At 36.7% G+C, this 23202-nt stretch overlaps 1 protein-coding gene across 1 annotated transcript; it reads right to left on the minus strand.

The window, feature by feature from the left end:
- Positions 1 to 1641: 1641 nt before the first annotated feature.
- Positions 1642 to 4936, minus strand: NACA2 (nascent polypeptide-associated complex subunit alpha-like protein 2). Its single transcript, XM_028199227.2, has 4 exons — positions 4629 to 4936; positions 4394 to 4496; positions 2341 to 2459; positions 1642 to 2259 (listed from the first exon to the last, which is right to left on the minus strand). Exons 1-4 carry the CDS (start codon positions 4674 to 4676, stop codon positions 1909 to 1911), a joined length of 621 nt encoding a protein of 206 aa, XP_028055028.1. The 5' UTR covers positions 4677 to 4936; the 3' UTR covers positions 1642 to 1908.
- Between the last annotated feature and the right edge of the window lie 18266 nt (positions 4937 to 23202).

Here is a 23202-nt window from a genome sequence, read left to right on the forward strand (position 1 = left end):
GCACTCCGGTGGGCTTGGGCTATGGACAGCTTGAGTTGCTGTTCTTCTTCACCAATGGTACTCTTCAATTTTTGCCTCCTTCTCGTCTAACTGTGCCCTAGGTAAGGGAAAGTGTGTGATTTGTGTTGGTGCTGCTATGACACAAACGGATTGGCAATGAGAGTAGTTTGGTAATTTGCACACAGGCTGAACCCTTTTCTATCCACACGACTCTTTTTTGTCTCTTGTGGCTAATTTAGCCTATTTTGGACAAATATGGCTAAATTAGTCCAAGTGTGGATTGCCAAACTAGGGCATTAGAAAATTGTTGTGCGGACTCTCAAAACTTGATGTATGATTTTTTGATCGAAGATCTAGAAAGGATGTTTCACCTAAGCAAAGCAAGCAATGCCCAGTTATGTAAAATGTTGTTTCTGATGTCTCTCCTTGTATCCCATCAAACGTGTCCAATAAATAAATGTGGTATAATTGATGATTCTGAAAAGAAAAATAAATAAATAAAGTGGTACATCGAAGGGGTAGATCAAAGGGTAAGGGTCCGTCTGAAGGCAGTGGGACTGGAGAGGGTACAAAGAGAGGAGCTACTCCCGAAGACCCTCCAAAGAAGATAAACAGCTGATTAGGCAAAATTTTTCTTTTCAACGACTTCATTTGGCATGTGCCTGTGTTTTAGCTTAAATAACAAAAAATTATTAAAAAAATCAAAAAGTTTATAACTTATACTAAAAAATCAAAAAAAAAAATTTCTCTCTACTTTTTGAATATTTTTCGTAAAAAATTAAAAAGTCATTTCAAATATACTAATTTTTTTACTTCATATTTTAGTCAAAAAATCAAAAAATTACTAAAATAGTATGTTCTCAAACGAGGCCATGCAACTTTTGTGAAAATCTAAAAGCTAATGGTAAATTTCAATTGTTACATCAACCTAGCTTGTTGGTTGTCGAGGTTTTTTTTTTTTTTAATAAAAAAATAAAATAAAATAACTTTTCTAGAAAGACATGCAAGTTGATACGCTGAAAGTTCATCATAATGCATACTAGACTGTTATGATTGAACATCACAACATTTAGAGGATTTCTCAATACTAAAGCCACATCTTCAAGTTTCTAGTAAACACGAAGAGCAATTGTTGACACCAGTCTCCCAGTAAATTGTGACATTTCATGTGGGAGGCTCTAAGAAAATCATAGCCCCTCAACATCACCATGAGGCCCATGATGAAATGGTAGATAGTTACTGAATTCCTTCCCTCCAACATGCTCATGGAAAGCACAAGATAATGATATATAGAAGAGAACTACAGTAAATCCCATATTTCTCGATCTCCTTTGTGTCTAACTCTTATCCAATAAATTCAGTTAGTTCTCGTTATTCAATTTACAGGTGGCAGTCCTGGATGCCTATTCGCTTGGGACCATGATAGGCAGCTTAAAATTCCTTTTTTGGAACAAAATATTAACCTGATTCTTTGCTTCATGTGTGAGTTGGTTTCCAACAGCTAACTACCCAAAGAAAGCTTGAAAACCCGTAGCTAAACATACTAAAAAAACTGATTCAACCAGATTGCATAAACAATATACAGAAGACAAAGGGACTTAACCAGTTTATGTTCCTCAACATGGAACTCCCACAATGGTATTAAACAAGTAAACCACGAATCATTATCAATATGCAATAATGCAAAATAAAGCATTCTTCGTCCCAAAGGTCTAAAGCCCAACAAAAGTAAAAAAGCATAATGTACTACTAATGGTGGTTGAACAATATTAAAAAAAAAAAAGAAAAAAAGAAAAGAAAAAACCATGATCAATTTCGAAGAAAAACTTTTCCCTCTGATAGAGCATTCGATTTAGGAAACCTACCATCCATCACAAAGCATCACTCAAAGGATCATATGAACTATATCTAGGTGGTGAGCTCCATGATGGCACTGACTATGTCTCCATTGTGAGTCTTGAGAGCCTTGACAGCTTTACCCCTTGATACACCTGCCTGTGTCATCACCAAATCAATGTCACGAGGCTCCACCCCAGTCTCGTCAATCTCTTCCTCTTCCTCATCCACTTGTGCTCCAGCAGCAGCAGCAGAAATGTCTGACTTTGCCATCACAGATCCCATGTCCGGCATCCTGAACTGTTGGGCAGCCTGTGTCTGCAGCTGAGAGCTCAAGTCCTCAATCTTTGCTTCTCCAAATATGACATAGGTCTCAGAATTTGGACTTTTGAAGACATCAGGTTTGGAGATAAAAAATAATATCTGAAACATAGAAGAGTCATTGGTGAGAAGTCATTCATTCCAAAGATGGATCGACTTCATCAAGTAAAGAGACTGGCATACATTTTTCGTTCTCTTGATGGTCACCCTGCTAACACCTATTACAGGTTTCATGCCCAGCTTCAGCATTGCCTTGCGACTTTTCTTCTCACTTCTGCTCTGCTTTGAACTTCCATTTGCACCTGCACCTCATTTCCAAATCAATTCAAATTAACAGACAACAATGGAAACATTCATCATAAAAATAAATAAATAAATAAAAGGAAAAAAAAAAACTAAATTCCATATAACATAGATGTAGAAAGTCGCTGCACGTCCAAGACATAGAATAGCTGGAAAAAACAGAGATCAACTCAGAAACTTTGACTTAAGAAACAGCTGCATAGTTAGACGGCTATGAAGCACAGGTACGGGGTACGAGTACGGGTATGGGTACTGGTATTGGTACTGGTACTAATACAAGTATGTCGATACAGTAAAATAAAAAAAAAAAAGTAAAGGTACGGGTACGGCTTGGGCTTGGTATGCTTGTAAAAAAATATTTATTTTTAATTTAGAGTAATGCAAAAATTGATTAGATAGTTTAATTTGTTAAGATCTAACCTACAATTAATATTTAATGCCAAAAGTAAAGGTATAAATCAAAATTAAATATCAATATATTAAATAATTTACAAACCATAACTTAATTTTAAAATCATGCTGAGTATAAAATTAAAAATAAAAAAGAAATCTAGTGAAAAGAATTTTATCTCTGTAGTAAAAGAAAATATTCTTTCAATTGAGATACGATATGGCTTGGATATATACTAGAGACGTCTAGGTATACCAAAAATTAAAAGAAAAAATTTGGATACGTGTTCTGTGTACCCAATACGTATGCAGAAATACTATACGAGGTACCCTACATCGGTAAGTATCCGGTACAGATACGATTTGTTTTTCGAAGTACCTATGCTTAATAGTTAGAAGGAAAAGCTAATGTCAGAAAAAAGTAACATATTAACTAAACAGCATGGATAGAAACAAATATCGCATGCTAACGTGGCATTAGCACAAAAACAGGACACGTACACAGCAGGATACGGCAACTAATATATAAAATTTTTGGTATATAAACATGCAAATGAAAACTTCTTCATTATTACATCAGAATTAAGTTGCTAATTAATTCCATCAAAACAACAATATATCATTAAAACCACACAGATGCCTAACTTTGGGGTATAGGGAGAGATTCTCAAGATCTGAAACAGCATACATGTCACTACCCAACTTATTAATTGCTTGTTCAAGGCAACTTATTAATTGCCTGTTCAAGGCAACTGATCTCCATCAAAGAATCGGACGCTGTAGTGAGATGTATGGCACACAACCAATAATGCAGGATTAGTTTCATGAGAAAGAAGCAAGTGCAGCCATTCCACATTTTACAAGTGGGAACTGAAGGTTCTAATATCTATTTTCAAAAGGTCTATTCATAAACAAATAAAAATAAAAATAAAAATAAAGAAGATTTTAGGTTTAATAATCTATTCTATAAAAAAAATTATGTGGAGGCACATTGTTTTAATTTAAAATATTGAGTCTTACATTATTTCCTTCAAACTTGAGACATGATTCATGTGTGTCTAAGCAATAGCCAAGTAATTCCCAAGTGTATGAACCCTGTCCAACATTGAAAAGATTAAAAATAATAGGACAACTTTGGACATATATTGGATGACTGAGAGAGGGACCTTCTTAGAAGTATCGGGATGATTTTTAGCATATTGTTTTAAACCCACAGACATTGATGAGGAAACCGAAATGTTTAAGCAATTTGGAGAAAGATATCACCAAGGTTCTAGCAAATAATATAGCAGTTAAACAAATTGGGCATTTTCTATGACATCAGAAATTGGCCAACAACAACACATTAGCAGGTCGTTCTACTTTGTAGCTAACATAAATTGGCCCAAACTGCACATCCCTAATTTCAAAGCAAGACGTGTTCTTCACCAAACAAATAACAAAAAGATAGACTCAATCAAATCTTATTATAAATGAAGCAAACATTCACGCAACAAGAAGATAAGAATAAAGAGGGGAAGCGAAAAGGAAGATGAAGGACCACCTTCAGCGCCATCTTCCTTGTCATCGTCGTCGTCATCAGAGTCATCGGCGTCATCGTCGTGGTCATCTTCTTCTTTCACGTCCTCAATCACTGGTTCATCGTTCTGCGAATCACACAACATAAATTAATTGAAATGACAAACCCTAACGAGTGAAAGAAAATGAACAACTCGCTGATGTGAGAAAGTACAAAAGCGAGAGAGAGAGAGAGAGAGAGAGAGAGAGAGAGAGAATACCTGAAGCTTCTTCAGGGTTTCATCTTCTTCGACGACGGGGCCTGGCATGGCTGACGGAGAGAGAGAGAGAGAGGGAGCGACCGAGAGAGAGCTTGTAGTGTAATGTGTGTGTACTGCGCAGAGCAGTGGATAAACTTTGCTAGGCGAACATCATACGAGAAAGGAGAGAGGAAGAGAGAGAGAGAGAGTTTATCCTAGGGCTAGGGTTCTTCTCATTATGGGCTGAAATGTCACAGCCCAATCCATGGATTGCCTCTCAACATGTGCCTAACTGATTCCTCGACATTCCATCCAGGGATTGCCTCTCTTAGGTCAAGTTTGGCTAACTTAAAAAAGTACACTTATTTCATCTTTTTATTTTTTTTGGTCACATCAATCAACATCTCCTCTCTACTTTTTCTACACATAATACAAAAAAAAGTCAAAAAGTACACTTATTTAGTCTTCCCAAACTTGGCCTTATTGTGGTATTTGGGGTAACTTATTATTATAGGGTAGGAGTTGATAATTAAAAAGTAAAAATCAGAAATATTTCTTTTTTAATTTTTAAATAATTAATTTTTTTAGTTTATTTAAATTATTTTTATTTAAAAAATTATAAACAAAAATTATACCAAATAGTCTGACACAAATTTCTAAATTAAAATAAATTATAATCACTCTTACAATTCACACCAAACACCCCTTACATTTGTAATAGATTTGTGATCTAATTTTGTGTCTCATAATTTTTTTCTATTAAAAGTAAAAAAATTACTTAGTTACTTAAGGTGTTTTAGAAAGATTATTAAAAGTTACTTTTTTTAATTTTTTAAAATATTTTTATATAAAAAATATATAAATTAAAAAAAAATTTAGGTGAATAATAAATTAAAAGTTAAAAATAACTTTCAACCCATTTTTCAAAACACTCCTTATTCAACTTTGAACTCAACCACTTAAAAAAAGATTCGCCAAGTGATACGGGCCATTCCTTTGTACTGTTGTACAACAAAAGAATAAAGAAAAATTTATTTATAAACTTCATTTTGAAAAATGGAGATTTATTTATATGAGTTTAGTTGAGAGATTTAGAAAATATTTAAAAAGAAAAATAAAAAATGAAATTAAAATATAAATAAAATATATTTATATGAATAAAATATACTTATGATTTATTTATATTGAATTTTTTTTTTTTTGTGTGTGCTAAAAAGATAAGATACACAATTTATAAGAATCAAATTTGGAATGAATTTTTGTATGAGAATCTTTTTTATTTGAAAAATATTTCAAAATAAATACAAAAACGACTTGAAATATGAGATTCTTCAAATATGTTAAAAGAATGTGGGATTCTTCAAATATTTCAAAAATTGTACAATAACTCCTTAGTAAGGTTTGAACAAATATATAATTTCAAATTGTAACACTCTAATGTAACATTCAAACGTAACACTCTAAAAAAAATCCTTAACGTATTTTTTTCAAACATAACACTCTAATATAACACTTAAAAAATTTCTTAGTGTATTTTTTTCAAACGTATTACCCTAATATAACATTTTAAAAAAATTTCTTAGTGTACTTTTTTCAAACGTAACACTCCAATATAATACTCCAAAAAAGGATGTGAGATTATTCAAACCATTCCAAAAGGATGATAGATTCTTTAAACCATTCCAAAAGGAATACAAAAATTTATTAGTAAGTTTTTGATAAATGTGTAATTTTAAATTGTGAGTGTTACATTTGAAAAAAGTAAACTAACGAGTTTTTAGTGTTTTTGTATGTGTTACATTAGAGTATTATGTTTGGGATGACATTATTTGGAATGCTACGTTTGAAAAAAATGTGTTATGTTTGGAAAAAAAAAAGTGCACTAAGGAATTTTTTTTTGTGTTACATTAGAGTGTTATGTTTAGAAAAAATATATTAAACAGTGTTTTTTGAGTGCTACGTTGTTACGTTTGGGAAAAGTACACTAAATAATTTTTTTAGTGTATTATATTAGAGTGTTACGTTTTTACTTGTAATGTGAGATTTGTTTCAGAAGAAGAGAAAATCCAAAATTTCTATAGTGTAGATTGCCTAAATGTATAATTTTACATTTGGAGAAACTACTATGCTTGGTTCCATTTTTCCAAAAACAGTTTTTAGAAAATTCTACTTTCTTATTTTCCGTGTTTTTTTGTTTTTACTGAATTCTTTTAATATTTTAAGATTTTTTTTTACTTTTTAGATATGCCTAACATAATTACACCTAAAAAGTAAAAAATTTGTAAAAAAAAGCCTTTTAAAAATTCACTAAATACTAAAAATATAAAAAAAAAATACGAAAATTATGTACATTTTTGTATTTTTATGTATTTATTAATTTTTTAAAATATTTTTTTACAATTTTTTTACTTTTTAGATACATCTAAGTAAGGTGCATCTAAAAAAGTAAAAAAAAATGTTTAAAATGTTAAAAATATTCACTAAAAACAAAAAAATACGAAAACCAAAAAGCTTAGTTTTCAAAAAACTTAATCCAAAAAACTCAAACCAAACACACTGAAAAATTAAACCCAAACATGTAGCTGACTACCTTATTGTGTAATTTTTATTTTAACAGAACCTTTAGATTCATAAAAAAAAATAGAGGATTAGACAATTTACAATATCACATGTTTCACCCAAAATTAAATAAATAATAAAACAAAAGTTGTAAAAGAATAAAACATTAAGGTTTCGTTTGGGAACAAGCTAATTTAGTAACTTTTTGGCTATTTAGGTAAAATATGAGCTAAAAAAAACTAATATGTTTAGGATGACTTTTTGGCCTTTTACGAAAAGATGTGCAAAAAGTAGAGAGAAAAGAGAATTTTTGACTTTTTAGTATGAGTTGTTGACTTTTTGACTAATTTAATAACTCTTTGACTTTTTAACTAAAAGAGAGGGTTCCCAAACGAGGCTTAAGCTCTGGTTCAGCTTCAATGTGCTGTGTGTTGCTTCGCATTTGCTTTTAATGAGAATTTAGCCTTTCCCATCTTAATTTTTTTTTTTTTTACTCTAATTGCCTTGCTCTTACTTCTCCTATTAATGTGCAAAAAAAGATAAGGGAAATTACTTATTAGTTGGATAGGGAAAAAAAATTACATAAATATGAAGGAGTATAAGTAAAACTTACACCCCTACAGTTTTTCATTTACATCCCATTACAAAATCATTTACACCCTCTAGGTGTGTTTGGTAACGTTTACGTTTTTAGTTTGTATTTACAAAAATTTTATAAACTGGTTTTTGTTTATTTTTAGAAAAACATAAACTACAAACGCGTTTGGTAATTGATAAAATGTTTTAAAAATTTTAAAAATATAAAAAAGAGTGAGAAATGACAAGTGGTGGCAAGTGACGGCGAAAGACGGTGGTGGAAAGTGGTGACGGTGGGTGGTGGGTGGGTGGATGACGGTGGCCGGTGGTGGGTGGTAGCGAGTGGGTAGTGGTGGTGGTGGCGGGTGGTGGCGGGTGGGTGGTTGTGGCGGGTGGTAGTGGTGGGTGGGTGGGTGACGGTGGTCGGTGGTAGCGAGTGGGTGGTGGTGGTGGTGGTGGCGGGTGGTGGTGGCAAGTTGGTGGCGGATGGCGGGTGGTGGCGAGTGGGTGGTGGGTGGTGATGGTGGGACGGTGGTGGTTGGTAGTGAGTGGGTGGTGGTAGTGGTGGTAGTGGTGGCAGGTGGTGGGTGGTGGTGGCCGGTGGGTGGCAGATAACGGGTGGTAGCGAGTAGGTGGCGGGTGGTGGTGGTGGTGGGTGGGTGGGTGACGGTGGCGGGTGGTAAGTAGTAGCGAGTAGGTGGTGGTAGTGGGTGGTGGGTGGTGGTAGCAGGTGGGTGGCGGGCGAGCGGGTGGTAGGTAATAGTGATAGTGATGGTGGTGGTGGTGGTGGCGGATAGATGGGTGGCAGTTGGCTGGTGGTGGCAGGTGGCTGGTGAGTGGTGGTGGCAAGTAGGCGGTGGATGGTAGTGGCGGGTGGATGGCAGCTGGGTGGTGGGTGGTGGTGGTGGTGGCGAATGGATGGGTGGCAGTTGGCTGGTGGTGGCAGGTGGCTGGTGAGTGGTGGTTGCAAGTAGGCGGCGGGTAACGGCAGGGATGGTAGTGGCAGGTGGATGGCAGCTGGGTGGTGGGTGGTGGTGGTGGTGGTGGTGGTGGTGGTAGTGGCGAGGGGTGAGTAGTGGTGGTGGCGAAGGGTGGGTGGTGGTGGGTGGTGAGTGGTGGTGGCGGGTGGTAGATAGTGGTGGCAAGTGGGTGGTGAGTGGTGGTGGCAGGTGGTGGTGGTGGAAGACGGTGACGAAAAATGGTGACGGGTGGTGGCTAGTGTTGGGTGGTAAAAAAAAAAAAACTCAAAACTCAAAACGGAAACATATTTTTTGTGTTTTCATTTTTTGGCCAAATTTATAAACTGAGACTACTGATTTATAAATCAAAAATTTTACCAAACAAGTTTTTATTTGAGTTTTTTAAAATTTTTGTAAATATAAATAGAAAACTGAAAACGTAAGTGTTACCAAACGACATGTTTTTGCAGTTTTTGTTTTCCTCTGCTTCACAGTTAAGTAATTCTTCCCAAAAATAAAAGGAAAATTACCCCTAAGTTGTTCTTTCAAAAACCTACTACAAATTCATAAAAAAAAATTATAATTATAATTATTAATGTGTATATCATTTATATATGTATATATATATATATATATATATTTTTTGGAAATGTACACTGCACTAAAATTTCTCCAAAAATAAAATAAAAAAATAAATCCCAACATAAGATAATAAAAAATAAATATTAGGTCAAAATAACTTAATTATGATACTTTTGATAATTAACACTACGAATATCACAACAATACTGCAGACCCACATTTTACACCTATAAATACATTCACGATAATGTGACAAAGGTGATGAGTCTCATACTATTGAGTGTGTAATCAATCAAAAATCAATACTTATCAAATCAGATCAGTGTGGGTTGAATTGTGGGACATTTGTAGGGCTCTCAAACATTTCTTAAATATCATAACTTATATATATTATACACCTCTTTTGCGGTGTTCAACTTTTTCATTTTTTGTCCTAAAAATAAGGGTAAATTACACTTTGCCCCTTTTATCTTTGGTTACTTTGCCACTTTGACCCTTAAAGTGGTCACTTTGCCACTTTGCCCCATCCATTTGGTTTGGTTTAGTTTTGAAATTTATTTTGGAAAATAAGTTTTTGAAAGGAGTTTGGAAAATTTTCATATTTATTTCTTCACAATTTAAATCCACTTAATCTACATAATTTAAAATGTTTCATATTTATTACATTTGTTTTTTTATTTCTTCATATTTTGTTTACTGTTTAGGTATATTTTTTGGATCGTGCATATATATATATATATATATATATAAAACATAACAAATTATTTGGCCAATATTTAAAAAAAAAAATAGAAAAAGATTGCAAAATTACTTTTCATTCTACTACACATCAATCAATTATTTTTTCACTTTCCTCTCTCTTTTTCAATCGTTTTTTCTCTCACGCCCATTTATTCAATTACAAAAAATATTAAATCATCCCGAATTTTAAAACTATTTTTAAAATATATAATCAAACAAAATTTTAAATTTTCTAAACTCTCTTTAAAAAATTATTTTTAAAATAATATCTCAAAACACAAACCAAATAAAGTTAAATTTAAAACTTGTTTGGTTATGAATTTTTAATTTTTTTTTTAAATGATTGAGCTAAGTATAGGTTTGAAAACTCAAAATCAAATAAGTTTTCGGGTTTTGAACTATCAAATTGTGATTTGAAAGATAAACCAACCAGAGTTAAAAATTCTGCAGGCAAACAAAAGTAGACAAGTTTGGTAGGCAAATACCAAGGCCCATTTTGGTTTTAAAAAAAAATAGTCACATTTTTTTTTCCAGTGATTTTTTTTCAAAATTATGTCAATTTTTTTTTTCTTTTTTGATCTGTCTTATCGAGACGAATCTAAAAAGTATATTTTTTAAAAAAAAAATTCAAAAAAAAAAACTAAAGATGAAAATAAGACAATTTTTTTTTTTTTTGTCTTTCCTGGATTTTTTTTCTATTTTTTTTAAAAAATTAAAATTTTTCGATTTGTTTTGTCAAAATCTAAAACTTTTTTTGAAAACTTTTTAAAAAATTTCACTAAAGACAAAAAAATGCATTTCCTAAAACTCTCCCAAGTATTAGTAGAGACCTTTCGAGTGAGTCTCGTGAGGGCATCCTGAAAAAAAAAAAAAAAAAAAAAAAAAAAAAAAAAAAAAAAGTTGGATAAATTACACTAATAGTTTATGAATTTTCTTTTTTATATCAGTTTAATCCCTATCATTTCAATTGCAACATATTCACTCCCTCAATTTTTTAATTTGTGTCAAATAAGAACAATTAGTTAACTCCATCCAACTTTTAGACGAAAACTGATCACAGGCAGTGCACATAACACTCTTTTGAGGGCAAAATAGACAATCAACATAATTTTTTACCATCAACGAATTACAATCACTTATCCAAATGCATCCATGTACTTGACCACATTGAATCCCCCTACACCCCCTCTGTATCTCCCCCTTCCTCCTCACCGTTGCCTACCCTGCTTGTTCCCTCTCTCCATCACTTCCGGCCTCCGTCTCCGGTGTTGACTGTCCTTTCTCTCTCCAAATCTCCTTTCAAAAAATTATACCCATGCTACCTCTCTCTATTACATATTAGACCAAGAAAACCAAATCACTAGCAAGCAGTAAATTTGTCTGCAAATTAAATCCACTATTCATCGTTTACCTCTAGTCTCCTAATCATGAGTTCTACCATTAAAACAAACCAACAAATGAGTTCCACCAATTCAAAGGTTAATGTCTCTGTTAACCTATTAATATACATGTATATGTAGGCAAATGAAAAACAAATCACGGTGATCCATTATTATATAAATGCCTATTACATACATACAAAACACCCGTTAATGAATTTTTTGAGTTTGCAGATTGGGTCTATATATATATATATATTTTCTTTGCCTGTTGCAAATCTTACACCCCTGCCAAATTGAGAGAGAAATGAATGGATGTTAAATGTATGTATTATTGATTGATGTGTATATATTACAAGATTGATGTGTATTGATTTGTATGTTACAAGCTATTATATAGGAGAGGTGTGAGGTAAGTGAGTGGTGGTAGTGGATGGTAGTGGAGGTGGTGGGTGGTAGTGGAGATGGTAAGTGTGTTAGGTTTAGTGGGGTGGATGTAGTGGGTTAGGTTAGTGGGTTAGGTTTAGTGTACATTAACAGCCCCCCTCAAACTCAAGGAGGATAGGAACTAACCAACTTGAGTTTGAAGAGAGTAACAAAACAGAAAAGTAAACTGATAAATAAAAAACAAAACAGGATAGGAGACACGATATGGTCGTGTCGGACCGTTGTAGCAGACAGTTTACGGGGTCATGTCGGACCGTTGTAGCAGACAGTTTACGGGGTCATGTCGGACCGTTGTAGAAGACACTGTGTGGTCGTGTCAGACCGATGTAGAAGACAGTTTATGGGGTCATGTCAGACCGTTGGAGCAGGACAGTTTACGGGGTCATGTCGGACCGTTGTAGCAGACACTGTGTGGTCGTGTCAGACCGATGTAGAAGACAGTTTACGGGGTCATGTCGGACCGTTGTAGAAGACAGTTTATGAGGTCATGTCGGACCGTTGTAGAAGACAGTTTACGAGGTCATGTCGGACCGATGTAGCAGGACAGTTTACGAGGTCATGCCGGACCGTTGTAGAAGCTGTGGTGGTGCACCGAGGAGGCGACTTAGGGAGTGCGCCATGAGCGACTTATACATGATACTGGTATAACCCCCCCTCAAACTCAAATAGGTGTGAAGATAGAAACCTATTTGAGGTTGAAACAAAGGGATTGATAAAGCTGACCGGTGTAAAAGACACTGTATGAGTGTGTATATAGGCTGCCCAAAAAATATACATGGATGTAGATATCGAGCCCTCAAAAGTCGTGCTCTCAAAAGGTGTGCCCGCACCCTCAAAAGGCGTGCCATCAAAAGGCATGCCCGAATGCATCAAAAGGCGTGCCATGAAAAGGCGTGCCAGTTTGTCGGCGAGAAGAGGCGCGCGAAGCGCGTGGCTGCCTCGGCTATTTAACCAAGACGGAGCTGAGGCCGAGGCAGAGGCTGAGACAAAAAACTGAGAGAAACCTCTGAAGAATTCTGCGTTGTGCTGAGAGAGAGAGGCTGTAACACGGTTGTGCTGAGAGAGAGAGTCTGTAACACTCTGTTGCGAGAGAAAATGGCTTCGTCGTCCCGTGGGCTGCTCACTCTCTTTCCCGATCTCAACGAGTCCACAGGAGAGAGAACTGGTGCGGTGTCCCGTGAACCTCAACCAAACACCACTGGGTTTGCTCCGTTGAACTTTCCGATGCAGTCGGTGGAGCAAAAAATGGCAGTGCAAACGGATGTGGAGGCTAATCAGTATACTTTGAAGGCATGTGTGGAGTCCATGACGGCGGTCACAAACTTGTCGCACCGGCTGCAGAGTAGGACAAATGAGGTGCAGCAATTAAACTCCCAGCTGGCTCTGCTCCAACGCATGTATAAGGATGCGCGAGCAGAGATAAGCGTGCTAAGGGCAGAAAACAAGGAGTTGAAGCGGAAGGCTACCGTGATGTTCCGATTTGGAGGGCCGCCATATGCTGCAGTGGAGGAGCAGGGAGTAGTGATCGTGCCCAGTGGAGTGGGAAACACGGAGGCAACACCGTCAAGGGTCGCCCAGGACGGAGGCAAAAAGAAAAGACCGGCGGCAGAGTAGAGAAGAAGTGAGGTCGATGTATGGCCGCTGCAGAAAAGAAAACAAAGCTTGTGTTGTTGTTTGTTTTTTTTTTTTTTTTTTTTTTTTCTAAGTAAAATTGTGATCGGGGTGGATCCCTGAGATGAATAAAATAGGGGTTGTTGTGCAAATTTGTAAATGTTTGTTTGTTTTTTTTTTTTGGTTGTGAAAAGAAGGGATTCGAAAAAATAAAAAGAAATAAATAAATAAGGGGATGGTGATGAAATGATGAGTGTGGGGATGATGAATATATAATGATGAAGAAAAAGAATAAAGGTCGGAGTGGGAACAGACGGTTAATGGTTCTGAAATAGTGGGATGAAAAAGAAAAAAAAAAAAAATATATATATATATATATATATAATAATAATAATAATAATAAAAAGAATGGGACAAAGTGGGAGTGTGTGGAGAATTATTATTTTAGAGGATGGGGTATGGCAGCATGATGATTATGTCTTTGTTTTGGGGGTGTGAATGTATGGTGTGTGGGTTGGTGCCGAGAGTGAGAAAGCTGGTTTGGTGAGGAAAGGAAAAGGAAGTGGAGTGTCAGATCCACTCACACTTGTTTTTGTGTTTTTGCTTTTAAACAAACATGGCTCTCATAGAGAGAGAGAAAGAACAAACATGGCTCTCAAATATGGGTAGTATTTGTATCCCGGTATTTGATATGAAAGAAGATTCTGTAGGAAAATCAGAGAAAATAGTAGAAGCATGCAGGGAGTGGGGATGTTGCAGGATCATCAACCACGGCGTCCCACCGGAGTTGATGGCGGAGATGAAAGCGGCGACGCAGTCTCTGATGGAGCTCCCGGTGGAGAGCAAACGGCGGTGATGATGAGGACGATACTGAACCGGAACATGATGAGGGTACTGAACCGGCACCGCAATCGGGACATGGAAAGCAGGGTTGGGACCAAGTCACCTCGGTGGCCCGAGGCGAAGAAGAAGAGGAGGAAGAAGATGAGTTGCTGCGAGGGACGAACTCGGGTGCAGCGGCGGCACCATCGACGTGGCAAAGGTGGCGTTGCATACATGGAAAGCAGGGTTGGGACCAAGTCACCTCGGTGGCCCGAGGCGAAGAAGAAGAGGAGGAAGAAGATGAGTTGCTGCGAGGGACGAACTCGGGTGCAGCGGCGGCACCATCGACGTGGCAAAGGTGGCGTTGCATGTCTGAATATGTGTGTGATGTCCCTCTGTTGAGTGGTGTGTGTTCTTTGGTCTCTAGAGAGAGAGAGAGATGGCTAGAGAGAGGAAGATGAAGTTACAGTCTGGGTATGTGTAGAGGTCCGGCGGGCGGCCAAGTTGAGGCTGCCGCCCGCCGGTGAAGCAGAATGAATAGGTTCTTAACCTTGCTCTGATACATTAAATGTATGTATTATTGATTGATGTGTATATATTACAAGATTGATGTGTATTGATTTGTACGTTACAAGCTATTATATAGGAGAGGTGTGAGGTAAGTGAGTGGTGGTAGTGGATGGTAGTGGAGGTGGTGGGTGGTAGTGGAGATGGTAAGTGTGTTAGGTTTAGTGGGGTGGATGTAGTGGGTTAGGTTAGTGGGTTAGGTTTAGTGTACATTAACAGAGAGAGGGACATAAATGGTAGACTGACAATTGGTGGTGTCTACTGGTGATGGTTGGCGGCAATGGTGGTGGCTAGGATCGGGTGGATGGATGAACGTAATAAATATGAGTTGAGGCAATGTCGAGTTAACTCAGTGGGTTGGATTGAAAAAAAGAAGTAAAATACAGTATTACCCTTAAAAAAATGTCCTGTGTGCAGTGCATATGACCATCTTAGGGCTAGTTTGGCATGTACTAAGTCACATCATCTTATTTAAAGTCAAAAAGTCACTATCTTATTTAGGATATCCCAAATAACCCTTAAAAAACCAACCCTTAAGTCCTTATTTGACACATATTGAAAAATATGGTACAATTGAAATAACAGAGATTAAAAGATACAAGAGGAAAAGTTAAAGGACTACTAAGTATAATTTGTCAAAAAAATTTAAATAAATTTGAGTGTTGTGGTAACACTATTTTATATGATGTCATCAATTAATAAGAAATAGTAAGAAAATTAAGTGGACAATGCAATATTTCATTCAAGAACTAAATATTTTAACCAAAAAAGTAATTATAAATTATTACATCATTCTTTCTATTTTTTTAAATATCTTTTTGTAAAAAATTTATAAAAAATATTAAAATAATTTGTTTCCAAACAAGACTTAAATTCAATATTTACTCTACAAGGATCAAATGACTGAATCGTGCGGTGTGGTTTGGGTGGTTTGAGAATAAAATTATAAATCGAATGGTAGATAGGCAGATTGGCAAATCATGGTTTGGGTAGTTTTGGAAGAATTGACGGATTGAAGAATATTCTAATCAATTGTCAAGCATTTGCATAATACATAATATTAATTTGCATAATATTTTTCATACGTATAACTATTAATTTGTAACAAATTTCACATCTTAAATCTCTCTCATTCTCCTTTTTACTTTAATATTTCATTAGAGGTTAAAAAATATGTATATATTAACTATAACGAAGCGGAGCGATTTTGAAAGCAAATTATAAAATTTAAAATTTAATTCGCAGTTAGCAGATTGAACGGTGCAGATTAGTGCGATTTTAGCAGGTTATGCGATATTTTGCACAGCCCTACTTGTAAAAGCCAGGGACTGCTTGCCATTATAAGGAGAAGTTATTGGTTGGTCTAGAGGCAATGCTATGTGGCGCTCTACATACATTGTGATTGGTGAAAAGGGTAAGCCTCACAATTTTGTGTTAGGTGATTATAGAATATGAAAGGATGTGAAAGTTTGTGATTGACCTGAGACATAACCACATGTTGCGCTAGCACCAACCAATAACTTTTCCATTATAAGGTCCTATTGTTTACTCTTTTCAAAAAAGTCCTTAATAGTTTGAGACTCTCTGTTTGGATAGAGATGAGACACTTAAAGGAGTTCATTATTATCTGAATAAAGGAGTCTGGGATAGGTGTGATCCTTGTGAAGGGATAGAGTCCCATGAAGTGATATGTCTAGAGAACGAGGGCATTGCTGGCTATGAAAGTTAGGCACCTCGTACGTCTAAGGTACGCTTTTACTTGTGCATTGTCCATTTATTCCGATATCTTTGAGAGATAAGTTGAATAACTTGATCGTCGGAGTGCTCCCGGGTGGACAAGCCACCGGTGTTACTTGTCTTCTTGTGTGCAGGTGTTGGGCTCTTTCATTCTTTTGTGTGCTCTACAACTAAGTTCCTTAAATCTCGGCTAGGAGATCTAGTTTAGTTATGAGGTCAGAAATCAACACACACAGTAAAAATTATATCCTGTTACAAAAATAACATATATATTGTAGGAGCTGATTTCTCAACATTTGACATTTTGATCATCTTTTTTTTTGGATAATCGAGTGTCATTGACTAATTTCGAAATCCTAAAATGAACCACTGAGCAAACTTCTTGTGGCCTCTTAGGATGATTTGAACTCAAAACTTTAAATCTTATCATCAAGTTTTTAATATTTAACCGATCTCTTAGAGTTAAAATAAAATATGAGATTACCAGAAAATACTGACCATATATATAAGTCGATGAAGCTGTCATTGAAAAATTCGTTCAACTATATTTTTTGTATCGATTCTAGTTAGATTTTGAAAAATTATATTAGAATTTTAAAATTGTATAATTTTTTTTTTTATCCCTAGACATAATTTTTGGTTCCAACCGTGCCAATAATTGGTCAAGTTGACAGTGTCTAATAATTGGTGAACTTATTTATTTATTTGTTTATTTCTATTTTTAAGGAGAAATTATTGAGTTGAGTGAGAGGGATGATTTCATCTTAGTTCTTGTACTTTTGTCCTTTGGGGTAATTATTGTTTTTAAATCACAAAACTTAATGAAGAAGCTGGGATTATTATTATAAGTAGGTTGATGGTGCAAATATATTTTTTAAAAAAATTATATATTAAATTTTAGGGACAAGTATTTTGGTCAATAAATTAGACACATTGGTTAGGATTACTAACATAATCCAAATCAACAAGACCTACTCCACCAGGAAAAAAATTTGGTTACTAGGGGCGTCGATTTTTGACGTTACAACCAAATGGGGAACTTAGCTGGAGAGCACACGGCAAAATAGATTAAGACATCACCTGTGCACAAGAAGAAAGACCATCAATAAGCAAAATGATGTGTTATTACCAGGTGAAGAAGGACCATCAATGAGCAATATCATCATCATATGAGGTTGCTTCATGTACAACCATGGTGGCAAATTATAAGGGATCACAATAACTGGCCACTGCTATGAGCAACATTTATTGTCTTGAATGGATTAAATTCATCCGCTGCTAAACCTAGTCTGACAATGCAAGGCTCACTCGCAAACTTGGGATACAAAGTATCAACATTTTTCCAGACAGGAGAGTCAGCAGGATGTCTCATTTTGTTGTCATCAATTCGGCCCTCTGCAGGCCATCTTAATTATGAAGCAGTTTTGGATGACATGAACAATCTTTGAAGCATTGGAATCAAAGGAAAGTATCTCACAATCTTCTGGGGAATTCTTTGTTTGCTTCTTTTTATAATCATTCTTCTCACCCTCAAACTGTTTGTATCTAGGTGTCTGACACACTATGCAGCCATCTCTACTAGTTGTCTCCGTCCAATACAGTGAGGAATCTTTTGGGTATGCATGTACCTTATGATAATTGAGGCCCAATTCCATAAGGAGTACCCTTGTTGTATAGAATGACTTTGGCAAAGTTTCACTTTTTGGGAATGTATCCTTCAAAAGTTTAACCAACATCGTGAAAGACTTGTCACTCTATCCACTAAAACACTTGATATGCAATAATCGAACAACAAATAAGAGCATTGAAAACTTGTGACACTCTGGATACAGCTCTCTTTCGGCCTCCTTCAATAAACTGAAAAATCTTTCAATTTTCTTATCCGAGCCTAGTTCGATGTTAGAACTTCTTGTCTTATTACTAGCAAGATGAACCAAGCTTGGTGGAGGAAGTTCGAACCCCTCATATATCATTTCATTGACTTCATTTCCATCATTCGAATCACTGATATTCTTATTCAATGACACAGACGCTAGTAAATCTTTCCTGTGAAAAATTCATCTAGTATAGCTTGGAAGAAACCCATTGACCATTAAATATTCCCCCAAAAGGTCTTTCTTTACTAGTTTGACATTCTAACACCGTTTACGTGGACATGTGGCTTCATTTGATAAAGGATTGTTTTGGCATACAAGTTTAACATATTCATTAACCCCTTCTATATATTCTGGGTGCAACCTATGCTGATTTATCCAACTTTTATCCATCTGACTTTATCTTACACTACAAATGTCACTGCCAAATTAACAAAGTTCAAAATTATCATTTCATTTTGATTATTCTTAACCTCAATTACGTACCTTATAATGCATGTGACATGACACCATTCACCTCTAACTCTTCTCTAATAGGTTGGTTCGTCCTACTTTACCATTTAGGAATGCACAATCTGTATTGTAAAAAGTAGCTCATACCGCTCTATCCATCTCTAACGAAATTTCGGTAGCATCTTCCCATAGTTCTCCAAGCACACGACATAGACTGGGTGTACTGCTACTGTAACAACCCTCATACTGTTTACTGATTAATGACCGATTGATCACCGATTACTGTTAAACGAGACTGATAATGACTGATAACTGACTGATAATTGAACTGATTAAAAGTACTGAACTGACTGACTGAAACTGGAAACCGAATTGATTGAGTATATGTTAGTTAAATTGCATTCTATCTGTTTGATTGTATGATTATCTGTTCATACTTATATGTTTAAACTGCTAATTGAAGGCCTTATCGGCGGCCGAATTAGAAACTGATTGATGTTTAATGATCATCATAATTTATGTGATTTTGTGGTGTATTTACCTGAAAACTGATTAGGTATGATTAAATTAGATTAAAATATGCTAATTAAAGAGTTGGACTTAATTACCGTTTTGCCCTTGAGTGGGCCACTACCTCTACACTTTGAGCTCATTATACTTGAGCCAAACACATTTGCTCAGCCATTTCTTCTTGTTCTAGCCGAATTTAGAGAGAGGAAGTGAGAGTCTTGAGTTCATTTCTATATTGCTTAGAATTTGAAGAGAATTGAAGGTTGATTGTTGCTTTGTGGTCCTACACTTGTAATTGAGGCTCTAGGTAAGAGAACTCAACCTTTATTGATGTGTTTGAGCTAGTTCTTGCATGAGTCATGCTTCATTGTAGAACTAAGTCATATTTTGGTTCATTGTTGTTGATTTGAAGCTCATTTCATGCATGCATGTTTGTATTGTAGATGTTTGAGTTGTTTTCATGGCAAAGGGTTACATGCATGTTCATAATCATGTTTAAGTCCATGATTTCACCATGTTTTGAAAAGAATTGGCTCCTGAGAGCATCAAATTGAAGCTTCAAAATGGTTTGAATTCATGCATGTTTGCATGTTCATCTTGTGCTTGAAAAATGGTTTAAATTGGGTTTGAATTAAACACCCTTGGGCTTTGATTTCTTAAAATTGAGCTTTGAAACATGATATCCTATGTGTTTATAAATGTTTTCCAGAAAATGGGCCCAAGAGGATTGGTTTTGATGCTTTTGAGCTTGGTTTTGGACCTGGAGCTCGAATCTGGGATTTCCAGATTTCCGTCGTCCGCTCGAGCGGGGGAAGTGCCGCTCGAGCGGGAAAATCGAGCTTCCAGCATCTTGCACTGTTTTACAGTCCGCTCGAGCGGAGGATTGGGCGCTCGAGCGGAGTCATGTCTCAAGCTCGAGCGGGCGTTGAGCGGGGATTTCACCCATCCAGTACCTTTACAGTACGCTCGAGCGGGAAAGTTTGCGCTCGAGCGAGTACCTTTGTTTGCCTGTACGCTCGAGCGGGGAAACCTGAGCTCGAGCGGGACTCTGTTTTTCTAAAAATCCTGAAAATGCTTTTAAATGTGCATTTTTGCATCCTCATCCCATCCTAGGTATTCTTAGGCCTAGTTTAAGGCATTTAGATGAGGATATCGTTGTAGAACACACCAAGGCAAATTAGGGATTAAGTTATGATATTTCCCAACTGTGTAGCTTAGTGTGTGTTCAACCTGTGAACTGTGTAGGGTTGGCAACTGGGGAGACACGCTCTAGCATACTGTAGCCCAGAACTCTGTGAGTAACAATTGTGTAAAGATATGTTCAACTGATATCTTTTGAATACTGAACTGAACTGTTTACTGAACTGGTATTATTTACTGAATGAATGTATGTCCTTTATTTCTGAACTGTACTGTGGCATCCTTAGTACTTACTGTTTACTGTTACTGTTACTGCGACAGAATTCTCTGTCGGTTCCCTCGTGGAACCACTACTGTTTACTGACTGATGGCCATCATTACTGTTCGGTCTTTTAAGACCTACTGTTACTGTTATGCTAATGGATGTACCACATATGACTGTTTACTGTACTGAACAACTGAAATACTGATTGAATTGAACTGTTTTCATCACTGTAAGGACATTCATTCTAAACCCCTTTACGCATTATGTTATTCACTGGGCTTTAGCTCACTGCTTATATATATATGTAGGTGTACAGGCACCAGATCGGAGCTAGGAGCGTCAGGGTAACTCCAGTTTTGTCAAGCCAGCCTATGTGCCTCACTGCGAGGTTCCGAGTTGCCATGCTATGGCTTGGGGGTGTTTTGTTTGTTTTCCCCCGCCTGTTTCCATACTGTTTGGACTACTGTACTGTTATAAAGGGATTAGGTCCCTGTACTGAGTGACTGTAAATTCTGTATAGACCGTACTGTTTTGTATAGACTGACTGTCCACTGTACCGCTATCTAGGGTAGAGTCCCTAGTTTGAATGAATGTAAATATTGTGCATACTGTTCTGTACTGTTTATGTATTAATGCATGAAAAATCTTTTTGGCATACAGACTGTCACAGCTCATTGGACATTGTTTAATTACTGTATTGGCTTCCGCCAGGCCCTGTACTCTGTTTTACTGTATTACTGTTAAGCAGGCCTTCGGTAATCTCGGATTACTGGCCGGTTACGGTGCTAAACCCATAGGGCCGGGTTTGGGGTCGTGACAGAGTGGTATCAGAGCGATACTTACCACGAGTTATACCGCACACACGTGTCCAAATGAGCTATAGGGTGTCCTAGAAAAGTTATTAGGGCATCTCATGAGCATGATAAGTGTGTGGTTATGTTATGACTGAATACATACTAATGTGGTAAACTGTTAAACAAATGACTGCTTATGTTTAAAACTGTTATAACTGCTTATAGTGAAATGGACAATGCAAATGAACCTGAGTCCTCATCTACTGAGGCAAGAATGGAAAGAATGGAAAGAATGATAGAACTGATAACTGCTAGACTTGAGCAACAACAGAACCAACCGCCCCACCTCCTCCTCCTCCGGTTCAGCCGGAACCTAATGTGAATGTGAATGATGGGGATATAATTGCTCTTACCCAGAAGTTCAGCAAAATGAAACCGCCATCCTTTCAGGGAGGCCTTGAACCGCTAAAGGCTGAAGCTTGGGTGCTTGAAACAGAAAAATTATTTGAAGTGTTTCCGTGCTCGGAAGCGAATAAGGTATTGCTAGCTACCTTCACCCTACAAGAAGAAGCTAGAAGGTGGTGGATGTTGATCCGCGATACAAGCACTGTTATGACTTGGGCTCAGTTCAAGGAGTCCTTCTTTGAAAAGTATTTCCCTCAGTGTGTCAGGGATAGAAAAGTGACTGAATTTGAACAGCTGAAGCAGGGCACAATGTCCGTTGCAGAGTATGAAACCAAATTTACTGAACTTGCCCGTTATGCACCGCACATGGTGGATACTGAATATAAGAAGGCCAGAAAATTTGAAGGTGGCCTTAATGTGGCAATACTTGACCGGATAAATGTTTTGAAATTACCGACTTTTGTAGGTGTTCTCGACCGGGCATTGATGGCCGAGTCGAACATTGCAGCAGTGAAACAATCTGAAACACCAACAACTGAATGGCATGGTAAAAGGCAGGGTTTCAAATTCAAGAAAGGCAAGCACAACCCAGCCAATAAGAAACAGAACACGGGATCAATGACTAGCCCCAGCCAAGGGAGTGGGTTCATTCCACCCTGCTCTGTATGTGGTAACAAGCATAAAGGGGTTTGTCACAAATTATCTGGAGCCTGTTACAGGTGTGGCAAGGTGGGCCACATGGTTAAAGATTGCCCTTCTGCTCCTCAAGGCAATAGCAAAGCTGCAGCCAGCGACGCAGCATCAAATGCTCCACCAAAGCCTAACCCTAAAGCTACCGGGAAAGAGCCTGTGAGGCAAGGCCGAGTGTTCGCACTAGTACCGGGAGATGTGCAGAATACCGAGACCGTTGTGTCAGGTATTCTTTCTATTTGTGCACAAAATGCATATGTATTAATTGATTCGGGGTCTACACATTCTTATGTATCGCATGCTTTCTCACGAAAATTGAATAGACCCTTAGAACCTATGAACTATTTGCTAGCCGTATCATCACCCGTAGGAGGATCTATGACCTGTGCATATATGTACCCCACATGTGAAATTATTGTTGGGGATATGCATCTGTTTATTGATTTACTGCCATTGAACATTGATCATTTTGATGTCATATTGG

This window comes from Camellia sinensis, chromosome 8 (genome assembly GCF_055761805.1).
Source record: "Camellia sinensis isolate YWXY chromosome 8, ASM5576180v1, whole genome shotgun sequence".
Lineage (NCBI taxonomy): Eukaryota > Viridiplantae > Streptophyta > Magnoliopsida > Ericales > Theaceae > Camellia > Camellia sinensis.

Bases quoted from the DNA above. Each gene is read 5' to 3' on its own strand.
- NACA2 (XM_028199227.2), bottom strand. From the start codon at position 4,676: ATGCCAGGCCCCGTCGTCGAAGAAGATGAAACCCTGAAGAAGCTTCAG. The intron at 2,460-4,393 runs GTGGTCCTTCAT...AATGAGGTGCAG, and splicing joins CAAGGAAGATGGCGCTGAAG to GTGCAAATGGAAGTTCAAAG. The intron at 2,260-2,340 runs GTATGCCAGTCT...TCTATGTTTCAG, and splicing joins CCATCAAGAGAACGAAAAAT to ATATTATTTTTTATCTCCAA.